The sequence below is a fragment of the Echiichthys vipera genome (assembly GCF_963691815.1).
Source record: "Echiichthys vipera genome assembly, chromosome: 3".
Lineage (NCBI taxonomy): Eukaryota > Metazoa > Chordata > Actinopteri > Perciformes > Trachinidae > Echiichthys > Echiichthys vipera.
Window position 1 is genome coordinate 6,979,661 of NC_139828.1, and position 12,527 is coordinate 6,992,187.

Below are 12,527 nucleotides of genomic sequence, written 5' to 3' on the forward strand. Positions count from 1 at the left end.
AGACGTCCTGCAGCAGTCAAAAGAAAAACCCTGTATTCATTCAGCCACACACGCAGCTTCAGAGGCTCACCTCATGGTGTTACAATGCCAAAAGGGTCGGGTGTTGCGTAAAAAGCAAGACGGCTATACTGTTTTATTATAGGTGGATGGATGAGCGAAGACAAAGTGCTCACTAACAAACATGTGAGCAGAATTTGAGAGCATGGAAAGAGTCTTAGATCTTTGATTGCAGCTCGTGAAACATTGGAGCAACAACAAAAGTGATGTATATGCTGTATATATATGCTTTTATCTCATCACACTTGGACCACTGTATTTGTCTTTTTATCTACCCTAATAAATATTTTGTACACTGTTTACAAACTGTCCAAAATGCTGCTGCCAGGCTTTAACACCTCTGCGCTCGCTCCCTGGTAATTTGACAGTTCAGTTCAAAATCTTGGTGCTCACTCATAGAGACATTCATGGTCAGGCTCCAAAGTATATCAAGGACCTTCTGCATCCTCACACCACAGGCTGAGCTCTTAGGTCTTCTACCCAAGGCTTTCTAAGTGTCTCTGACTCCCTTTCATACTTAAGGAGATTGGGCCTTCCAGTCGGTGGCCCCTAAGCTTTGTAATCATCTTTTCAGATGAGCATTTAGGTGGCATGTGCTATTTTATGTTTTAAACTTGTATCTTCTCTCCTTGTATATTTGTTTATTAGTTTAGGGCTTTTATTTTTGTTTTATGTATTTGACTGTGTTTGATTTTCACTGACTGTATTACCTTGCCTGTAAAGCACTTTGTGACTGGTGTCTGTGAAAGTTGCTATATTAATAAACTTCATTTGTTTGCTTGCTTTAGGCTACAAAGGAGCAAAAAGTGCCTCGGGATCCCCGGTTAGAGCTGGTTAATGTGGCCCGGGAAAGGGAAGATTGGGTTCCCCTGCTAGAGCTGCTGCCCCTGCGACCCGACCCCGAATAAGCAGTTGAAGATGAGATGAGATGAGATGTACATCTGCGGCCTAAGTGCACAATTGATTATGAGTTATTAATATAATACTGTCTCCCTCAGTGTAGCCTTACGAGAATTAACTAGAAAAGCAGACACAATTAAATAAGCTTTTGACACCAGGGCAGTGCAACAAGCGTTACAAAAGCTTAAAAAAATGAAATAGCCTGACAATTCTTGTAGAAATAAAGCAGAATAAAGCTTCACCAAAAGACATTCGAAACACAATGGAAAATGGCAAGGATCCACCTTGAGCACCAGACCCAGCATGCACCTGTTGATCGCGCATCATTGTGGTGTTAGATTTTGGTCACATGCTTCCAAGGTGGAAGATTAAACCAGTGATTCATTAAAGTAGATGTGTACCTCTTTACTTATGCTTTCTTTTAGCTTCTTTCTTTTGATTGATTCTCGCACAGGACTTCTCCACTTTAGTTTGTTGTTACAGATGCAAATTGAAATGCAGCAGAGTTCAATACTTAAGTTAAAGTAAATCGACCCGATTTTGAAAATACACACTACAAAGTTACAGTAAGAAGAGTAAATGCAGTTTGTCACTTCCATCCTTCCATATCGAATCCGATCATATATTTTTTCTCACGCAGCACAAATAACTAAACAGGAAGACATGAACACGGATGTCTTAACCACAGGTAAAACAGATACTATAGCAATACAGAACTTTTTAACGAGTATAATCTTAACTACGGCTCGTACAAGGATGTGTGAGTGTAAACACAAAATTAATTTCTTTCCCTGGCAATGAATGAAGTTAAACCAGAATAAATATTACGGCTTGTTATTTCAAACTATGAAATACCGTGTCTTATAAAATTATACAAGGCAATTTTATATTACCAACGGGGCAAATTACTCAAAGCAATATAGATGTCTTTGCAGTGTTCTGAATTAAGGATTTAACGTCATGGATTAACAATAACAATTTGTGGAGCACAAACGCATATTGCTTTGCTGTAAATCAAGTCTTTGTCAAACGCAAACAGCCTCTCCCACAGCGGCCTGGTTCATAATCCCGTCAAATTTGAGTTCAGACATCTGAATCCTTCCACATCGCCAGTAAACACCAACCAGGAAGAAGTGCGGCTCATACGAGGAGAATGACTCATGGTCACTTCTTCCTGGCTGCTTAGGCAGGATTATTAGTTTGACACAGCCAGCCAAATTAAAGCCCACTCCCATCGCTCTGCATCTGTCCAATCTCATGGTTTGTTGGTTCTTTGTCTCTTCACAATGTGTGTTTACAAATGAACAAATGTCCATAATATTTGCTCAAAGCCTCATAATACAACATGGATTTTCATCCCCTCAAACACAGCTTGACAGATAAAAGCGAGCGGTTAAACTTGATTATGAATGTCTGTGGAAAAGATGAAATTATGATAAGAGAGTGTGAACTGCTAAAGTTGATGTTGACCAATGTGTCCTTTTTAATATCATATCGGCCTGAATTCATGGTTTACGATGTAATCCTTCTACAAGTCGTCACAGCTGAAGTTCAAAATGTTTAGATTCAGTGACATTCAATGTTTCTCTTATTGTCAACAAATCCAATGAAAAAAACTAACAAAGCATTGATCTTCATTTGGACAATCGTCACAAACAGGGTAGAGCTTGTTGTGGAAATGGATTTCTTCAACAAAGATCAACAAACAGGATCAGCCTTTTCTCCGTGGTTTATTTTGCCAAAGCATTTTCCTCTGCAGACAAAAATACGTTCACCCCTGCGTCCTCACAAAGCCTAGAGTCTAGCTGGAATGACCCCGATCTAAGTGTGTGTGTGTGCCCAGTCTTTTGGATGAAGAGACAGGACGCGCTAAGCCTTGGTTGGGTGACGTCTTTAGACCAAACAAAAACCTGCCTCAGACATTACAATTCTGCACATTCTGAACCTCTCATCACAAGGTCTCTAACACAGAGTGCAGATGCACAGATATGCCATTATACCATCATGAGTTAGTTATTTGCATTATCCATTAAGAAGGTGAGACAGAGGAGAACCTGAACTGTGTCTGACCTGACAAAACTATGATTATGAATTAAAGATATCCAAAATTCCCACAACAAGCTTCAGGGTCAAAGACAGTGTGTCATCAGGTAAAGTCCTTGCACGATCTTGTCATAATAAGTAAAAGATTGTCAGAAAGATTCAACATTTTACAGAAAAGGACTCCATGCACTATTTTAATGAGTATGCAATTCATCTTTTTTCATGCAAAAGAAATAAATAATTGAATCCTGCTTATCAAAGGCAATTGTTGTTAAGTGTTTAGAAAGCATGGATTCAGCATCTCCTTTTTTCTAGCATAGAAAGACTTTTTCCCTCAATGGAGCCGATATCAGCAATTTGTTAACACCGCTCTCCACTTTCAAAGCACAACAGGCCTCGCTGAGGATGAAGTTAAGTGTAAATAGACGCTGCTGCCTGGTTTTCTGAACCCCGACATCTCCCCGTGTGGGACTTTCTGCGGTGCAGAGCAAAACTTTTATCCCATAATGCTGATAAAATATCTAATATGAACTGAATAAGTGGGCAGAATTTGCAGAACTTGTAAAATGTCCTCTTTAAAGCTGCCTACCTCAGACTGAGTTGTAAATACAAATCTCCTGGTTCTCTCCACTCATAAAATGCAAATGCAGTGTGCAGGTGTTAATTGAGTCACAGTCTGAGATAAGAAAAGATAGGACGTGACAGCAATTATCACCAGCACTCAGTTGCTGATGAGGTTAATGTTCAAACACCATAAATAACCCTCTCTCCGTCATGCCTAATCTTAATCCTTACTTTAACCTTAAACTCTGACTCATTTCAACTTAAATCAAATCACTACAAAGTCTTTTAAAATCTCACACTCCTCACGTCTCACCTATGAACAACTGGCTGTTGAGCTGCAGGTGAATGTGTCCGTCAGCAGGAGCCTCCTGCGTGGTGGCAGGGAACTCGTCGACGCGTAGTGATGCTTCCTTTACATTGCGCTCGGCTCGCACGCCGTGCCACCGGTTGTCGTTCAGCGGGACGCTCGTCTCCACTCGCACCTCCAGGGGGCCGTTTCCCACGTCGAACGAGAACACGACCTCTGAGGCAGCTGAAGAGGAGGGTGATGGTCAGAACAGTTAGAGCAGATCGAGAAAGAGTGATAAAACAAGTAAAAGAGTTAGATGGTTGTACACACAGACTGTGTCAGAAGGGACAGGTACGGGAAATCTTTCCTGCAACATGCCAACCCACTGTACAACAACAGTTAAACTTTACAGAACAGTACAATCGCAAGCAACTTATGTTTTTCACATAATCTGTCCACTGCACCTTATATTATTATATGTTTACACTTGCACTACAGTTAGACTGCTTATTTATACATTTTGTCTTTTATATTGTATTTCTATATCACTGTTTTGATGTGTCTGTGTGAAATGCTGCTGTTACACTGCAATTTCCCAGCTTGGGATCAATAAAGTATTCCTATTCTATTCTGAGCATTTGGATGTGTGTGTGACTGCCACAACTGCAGAGTGAATTTGACGTGTTCCTGTTGGACTCTAACAGACCCATTAACAAACCTTCCCTGACACTTTGATATAATTGTGTCCTCTGATGAGTGAGACATTGCAAATCCCTCATGTCTCTTCCAAACACGTCGCAGCTCCGTCTTTGCAAAGAGAGAAAAACCCTTTAAACAATCCATCCTGGCAGTGTGTAACGATGTTGACACTATTTAGATGTTTTATTCACTCTAATATTCATTAATGAATGATAAATAAATAATTTGCTCCCAGATGATGAGCAAGAAATAAGTTTCAGATCCTGTTTTTTTAAAGGGGAAATGTGTGAAATCCATCCAACTAATGAGGAAGAGTCTACGGCAGCAGTATGAAGACCCTGTCCTGTCAATTGTTCCTATTCAGTCAACTATGTGGGTGGAGTATGAGAAGAACATTATTCTTTGTTCATAAAATACGATACCAAACTTGACAAAAGGAACTTTTCTTTTCTAAGAAATCTCAGTTTGTTTTCTAAACTCATTCTAGTAAAAATGCAACAGACTTACAAAACTGACTCTCTTCCTTTGTCACATTGTTAATTGGAAAAGCATTCTCCTCAGTTTGTCAGTCAAGTTCCTCCGTTATCATATGTTGGCAGAAGTGTGAAGTGACTTCTGACCCGTCCATCTGCCGGCAGGATGGTCAGCCAGACAGCTGGACACAGATCTGACGTGATTCAGAGAGAAGCCCAAGGCAGGAGAGAACGGCTGCAGCCACAGACTCTGTTGGTTTCTCTTTGTGTGTGTGTGTGTGTGTGTGTGTGTGTGTGTGTGTGTGTGTGTGTGTGTGTGTGTGTGTGTGTGTGTGTGTGTGTGTGTGTATGTGTGTGTGTGTGTGTGTGTGTGTGTGTGTGTGTGTGTGTGCCAGGACTGCTGAAACCACATCTCAGCAGTAGCCAGAGATCACACACTGCGCCTGTCGTTATTACCTTCTGTCCAGCTCTGCACTGTCGGCATACAAGCAACTTACTTCAGATGCTCTTTACGTCAGATCTTTATTTGAAATCACGTCTAATAACAATTTCCACATCCAGTGCTAATTTTGTACCCACACTGTTAATGAGGGGCTATATTAGGCTATAATTTGCTTAATAATCTCTTTTGGTGCTAGCTGCTTGCAAAAGTATAGTATTTACTGCTCAGTTCATTTCTCCAGTGATGTCCTCCTCTGAAATATCTCGATAAATATTCAACAGATTGCCATGAGATGTTGATGATGATGAATTACTTTTCGTCTAGCGCCACCAGCAGGTTAACATTTGTGGTTTTGAGTTAGATATCTCAACAACTATTCTATTGATGAAATTGTACTTTGATAACTTTGGCCATCTCTCAACTAGTCTGGCTTAGAAGTATCTGGCGCTGTATCGGATGTCAGGCTGATTCTCCTATCTCCGATTTTGCAAGAACACAGTTGCTGTATCCAGGGCTTAGCGTCGCCCAGAGACGGTTGTGATTGGTTTAAAAGAGCACAGATAGCCCAGAGTACTTTTTTCCCCTTTTCCCAGAATGTCACTCGTGCAGCCAGAGAATAGTCTGACAATGTGAGGCTTTAACTTTTTATCTAGAGTGATCATCATGTCACAATTGTTTCCAATACTTTGATTCATGGTTAAATACATGCAAAACTAATGACATTCTCATCAGCTCTAGCGGTGCTTTCTGTTTAGTGCTGATAATCAAATGTCACATTAAACTGATGGATAATGTGAATAAGTCATATTCACATTACTATAGATAATATTATAGTTACTGGAAGTGTGTCTGTCTTTGTCTTTCTCTGTCCATCTGTGTGTCTTTTCTCTCTCTCTCTCTCCTTTTCTTCCTCCTCAACCGGTGCAGACAGATGTGCGTCCTCCACAGAGCTGGGTCTGTCTGACGTTCCTGTCTGTTATAGGGAAGGTTTTCGTTGCCACCGTACTCTACGGGGGAATTGTTGGGTCTATGTTTATCATAGAGTGTGGTCTTTACCTAGTTTGTAAAGTGTCCTGAGATAACTTTTGTCATGATTTGGCACTATAAATAAAATAGAATTGAATTGAATAACGTGATAGACATTATACTGTTACCTGCCAAACATCAGGAACATCAGTGCTGCCTCAGAGAGCTGATAACACGGCTTTAGACTTGCGCTTGTGACTTTACCTCTGCTTTAGTAAACCAGCAATCGTACTAAACGTGTCTTTTGTCGACTATGTTTAGTGTTGGAAGACATACTCAAATATTTTACCTAAGGAAAAGTAGAAATACCACAGTGTGGAAATACCTAAGTAAAAGACCCAAAATGTTCATAATCTCCAGATTAATTGATATTATATTATTGTATAATAAATATCAATGCATCAATGTGTACATCACTTTAACAGCTGGTAAAGATGGGGCTCATTTGAATACACTGATATCTTGTGAACTGTAAATTAATTAAGTATGTATGTATTTACATATGTATGTATGTAATTAAGTATCTCTATGATAATACATCAGAATTGATTTTAAGAGTACATTGTCTTTATAAAACAATTACGTTTACTCATTTGACTGTAAAATGTACCATACCTGCATCTTGAATGTAGTTGAGAAGGAGTAGAAGGAGCATAAAATGGAAATAAAAGTAAAGTACAAGTACCTTATACTTGAGTAAATGTACTTAGCTACTTTCCAAAACTGACTTTGTTAATACATCACAATGAAAGGCAACGTTAAACTTAATAAGCAGAGAGTCAGAGGGACACACATCCAATGCAATGCCCTTTCATGTTAAAATACTACTTTTAGGTGTGCCATCCCAGTGGGACTGAACTCCACACCGTATGTAGGTTAGCATGCTATAGTCATTAATCTTCACACCATTATTAGGATAAAAACTTAACCTATGAAACCTTTGATAAAGAGAGGTGAGCTGAAGGCCATATGGAGTCCGTTCATCCATCATAGCACTAGAGGCATGACCACGCTCCGTATTTAGAGGTGAAGTTAGCAGAGTGGTCATCATCCCTCATGGATGTTGCCGACAGTGGAGGGAAAGCTGTACCGCTGTGGGATTGTGGAAGCGTTTGATAGAAAAACCCAGAGGCATAACTTAATTTAGAAGCTCCTCTCTGGCACAGCTGCAGTCATGTTAACAGCAGTAATAATGATACAGAGTCATCTCAACACCAGCTGTCATAATAATAGCTGTAATAGTGCCGCAGTGAGATAAGAGATGTGCTCCGCCGTAACAATGACAGGGTTTTCCCCAGGAGGAATGGTACTATTCAGTGGTGTATTCGGACTTTTTTGACTGGGGTGGGGCCGTACTTAAACCCCTTAGAGACCCATCACAGACCCATTTTTGTCTCTTTTTGTAGAGGGGGGCAGAAGATCAAAAGGATGATATAGCCAGTCAATGGTATTAGCTACATACAAGTGGTGTACATCATCTGAAAGCTGGGAACCTGAAGATTAAGTCTAGATGCTGCTCAGCACTGTGTGTCAACTTTTGCTACTCTAAATCTGTAATAAACTGTATTTTGGTGAGGTATCTACTCAAATTGTGAAAGCTTAAAACATGCGGATGGAAGTTCTGTACATGGTCACCGTTCGCATGCTCCATTAGACACCCAGACCTTGAAGAACAAGACAAATCACATGCTGTGATTTCACACGGGACCAAAAGGAAAGCAAGTAAAGAAAGGATATCTTAAAGAGAGATTACGCTTTAGTTCTAACAGATCACCTGTCGAGCAGTGTGGCCAGTCTAACGCAGTGGACTTCACTGCAGACTTCTTCTTCTTCTAGTTACATCAAATAAACTTACATAAAAGCATCCCTGCAGGATGCTCGTATCAGCAGGATATCATTTAATAGTGCCTTTCCACAAAACCATTTCTGTTCTTTTTCTATGTTTTAGACTTTTGGAAGAATTATGGAATTATGTTGTTAAGGGCAACATTGTGGCTTATTAAATTAACAATTAGTTAATTATTTAATTAGTTTAGAACGAGGTCGCGGGTACAAGTGGCCGAAATTGGTTTCCTCAGGAGGGTGTCTGGAGTCTCCCCTAGTGATAGGGTGAGAAGTTCAGCATCCGTGAGGAACTCGGAGTAGAGCCGCTGCTCCTTTGCGTTGAAAGGAGCCAGTTGAGGTGGTTCAGGATCATCTAGTAAGGATGCCTCCTGGGCGCCTCCCTAGGGAGGTGTTCCAGGCACGTCCAGCTGGGAGGAGGCCTCGGGGAAGACCCAGGACCAGGTGGAGAGATTATATCTCCACACTGGCCTGGGAACGCCTCAGGATCCCCCAGTTAGAGCTGGTTAATGTGGCCCGGGAAAGGGAAGTTTGGGGTCCCCTGCTAAAGCTGCTGCCCCCACGACCCGACCCCGGATAAGCGGATGAAGATGAGATGAGATGAATTAGTTTACGTTAAGAGTTAATTTTTTATGGTTAAAAGAAACCAACTTTGACTCTCAGTAGAGAACAGGAAGCAAACCGTGATCTCCCGTGTCAGGATCGATTGTGTGTCCATTTATCCTGACTTTTACTTCAGAACATTAAAAATCCGCTCTGCACACATATTTGTGTCTGATGTGATTTTGCCACAAATCTATAATCTTTTTTTTAAATTCTCATTTCAAAAGTTTAACCTCTAGACATGAGTCGTCTGAAAGTCCATCTTCAGTGTCTGTGCTCTGGTTTCAAGTATCCCTAGGTGTAAGTTGGATATTGGATCATGAATGAGATTTGTGATGCTAATATCTGTGTCTTAAACTCAGCTTTAAGATGAGTACAGACACACTCTCATGACTGTGAAAATCTAGGATCAGATGCTGCAGGTAAAGTAAGCAAACACACATTTGAGTGAAGGGGGATTTAAACACTGTCATGTCGTCCTTTCTGTGTGGAGTTTGCATGTTCCCCCAGTGTCTGTGTAGGGTTTTCTCCGGGTTCTCCGGTTTCCTCCCTCAATCCAAAAGATATGCAGGTGTTAGGTTAACCAATGACTCTAAAATTGCCCGTAGCTGTGAATGGCTGTCTGTCCCTGTGCGTCTCTATGTGCCCTGCGATAGACTGGCGTCCTGTCCAGGGTGGACCCCGCCTCACGCCTGATGTCAGCTGGGATCGGCTCCAGCCCCCCGCGACCCCGACAGGGACAAGCGGTTGAAGATTAATGAATGAATGTCTCCCACTACCACGTATTTAAAACAAAACCAGAAAACATTTATATGATAATGAGGCAAAACAATTGCTCTCACTCACAGCTGAGTTCGATCCGGATGAAGTCCGTGATGCCCAGATTTTCCAAGAAGACGCCGGAGGAGGACGTTGTTTTAAACAAAAAGGAGATGTCTGCATTCAGCTCTCCGTGGAAGGTGGGAAAGTGCAGGTAAGACGTCTCCTTGTCAAAAAATGCAGCGTTCCAGAAGTTTCCTGAAAGATGGAACAAAGTTCTTAAATACTTTCTGTGCATGTTTTCTAATATTAAAGGGATGCCAATCTTTTTTTTTCGATTAGTGGATATATCACTCTGGAACAAAGCTTATTAAAAGACATCTAATTATGATGGCTGTATAATGAAAATCCTGTAGTAAACAAATGCACCAACTGTTCTGCTAATTAGCTGCGAACAAAGGCATTACTCAAGCTACACTATCTCATTTATGCTGATTTATCTTGCGTGGCATTTATTTACTCATTAAACTGAAGGATGAAATTAGAAGCAATTAAAAAAAGGTGAAATATATCACTGAGATTACTTAATTATATGACTTTTCATCATACGTTGTTATTAAAGAGCATAAAACGAGTCATATTTTAGTTGTTAGTTTGCTAATTAGCTAGTGTAATTAGCTGCAGCCTATTTTTACATTAAGGAATTAAATGACGGGAGGAAGAGTGGATTCGTGAATTGTTTTAATTCAGTTCACTGTATAGTTGTATAATAATCTATAAGACCTATAATAAAACCTATAAAGAGAATAATATCCTATTAAACACAAGCAAAATATCCAAAGAGGCGGCAAAACATGCGGAGAGAAACAAATGTATAGTATGACTCACTGTCTCCATGACAACGAAGGGGTCCCACCCTGTAGGCAGCCTCTGACCCCGGCCGCTGGATGTCACCCAGCACCAGAGACCTGACTGGGAGGGTCTCCTTATGGGTGAGCAGCCCCGAGTCATTAGCCCTGTAAGAAGAGACGGAAGGATAGAAAGAGAGAAAGAAGAGAAAAAAGAGGGAGAGAGAAAAAAAGAGAGCAGTAGGTGGAAAAGAAGGAGATGGAGAAAGATAGGGGAAAGAAGGGAAGAAGGAGGAAGAGAAAAATGAGAAGCAGAGGGTGGAAGAGAAGGAGATGGAGAAAGATGAAGGGAAGAAGGAAGGAGAGAAAATGAGAAGCAGTAGGTGGAAGAGAAGGAGATGGAGAAAGATAAGGGGAAGAAGGGAAGAAGGAGGAAGAGAAGGAGATGGAGAAAGATAAGGGGAAAGAAGGGAAGAAGGAGGAAGAGAAAAATGAGAAGCAGTAGGTGCAAGAGAGGAGATGGAGAAAGATAAGGGGAAAGAAGGGAAGAAGGGGGAAGAGAAGGAGATGGAGAAAGATAAGTGGAAAGAAGGGAAGAAGGAGGGAGAGAAAAATGAGAAGCAGAAGGTGGAAGAGAAGAAGATGGAGAAAGATAAGGGGAAAGAAGGGAAGAAGGAGGAAGAGAAAAATGAGAAGCAGTAGGTGGAAGAGAGGAGATGGAGGAAGATAAGGGGAAAGAAGGGAAGAAGGAGGAAGAGAAAAATGAGAAGCAGGAAGATGGAAAGGAAGGAGGAAACACGAAGAAGCCAAAGGAGGAGAAGAAAGAAAAGCAAGGAGAAAGAGAAGAGGGAAATAAATTGAGAGGAGCAAGAAGAGAAGGTGGAAGGGAGGATGTAGAGAAGGAGAAGAGGAACCAGAAAAAGGGGTGAAGGAGGAAAGATAATGAAAAGAAGGAAGAGAAGGAGAAGCAAGTGGCCCAGAAGAAGATGGGGAAAGAGAATGATAAAAGAAAACGGACATGAAGATAAAGATAAGGAGGAGGAGGTGGTGATGAGATGATAAAGAAGAAAGAGGAGGAAAAGGAAGGAGCACAGAAGAAGATATAGGGAGGAGGAGAAGAACAAGGGGAGGAAAAAGAGAAAAGAGGAAAGAAGAGAAACAACACGAGGGGGAGAATATATCCGCATGAGTAAAACCTGAGCTACCTGATCTCAAACTCAACCGCCTCAGAAAAAGTGGGACATCCTTTAACACTCGATCTCTCGACCGCGTTCATTTGTTCTCGGAGGTTCGCAGGTAAATATTCAAATAAACAAAAACATAACAACATTTCTGCTGAAACCACACGTCTCGGCCTGGCGGTTTTCGTTGAACCAGTTAACGCAGGCCGAGTGAGTCATCCGCAACCACCAGCGCTCACTCTCTCAGCTCTGCGTTTTTTTTAAAAAGTCCATCAAGTCGGCTTTGTTGCTGTGAAATTTTGTCCAAAAAAAAAAAGAGATCGAGGCTCCGCACGGCGCCGGTGATGAGATATTGACGGCAGGAGAAAATCTATAAGACTTAAGCAGGAGTTGCACAGATATATGCATGGAGATAATAGAAAGTAGGACCTTTGGCTAAGCAGACAGTAGCAGGATTGGTTATAATTACAATATGGGAAAATGGGTCTAACCGCAAAATTGGGGAAGGTAACCTAAATACAGAATTGCTTACAGCACGGATAAAAGGATTTAAATACATGATGGGATAAAATATGGAGGGGGATATTGAAATATTTTGTGATTCATCCTGGATGTCTCATGCTGCTTTTCTGTCCAGTATGAACAGATTTGACTGAATCATTCTGAATAAACTCAGCAGCAACAGATACAGTGTTTTAAATCTGTCCTTAAAAGAAACGTTAAAATATGTATTTTCATAGCTGCTCAAACTAAAACATCATCTTGAATAGACATTGAGGTTGAGTTATAATAAAATGGTCA

General features: G+C 41.0%; 1 protein-coding gene across 1 annotated transcript in view; it reads right to left on the minus strand.

Moving 5' to 3' along the window:
• The window catches only part of LOC310965424 (contactin-associated protein-like 4), a gene marked incomplete at both ends in the record, with an annotated part of 110,638 nt that overhangs the window by 15,607 nt on the left and 82,504 nt on the right, over nt 1-12,527 (minus strand). The window contains 3 exons of the mRNA XM_083939018.1: nt 3,878-4,096; nt 9,785-9,955; nt 10,586-10,713. Of these exons, the coding sequence (XP_083795144.1) occupies nt 3,878-4,096; nt 9,785-9,955; nt 10,586-10,713 (518 nt within the window). The remainder of the gene's footprint in view (nt 1-3,877; nt 4,097-9,784; nt 9,956-10,585; nt 10,714-12,527) is intronic.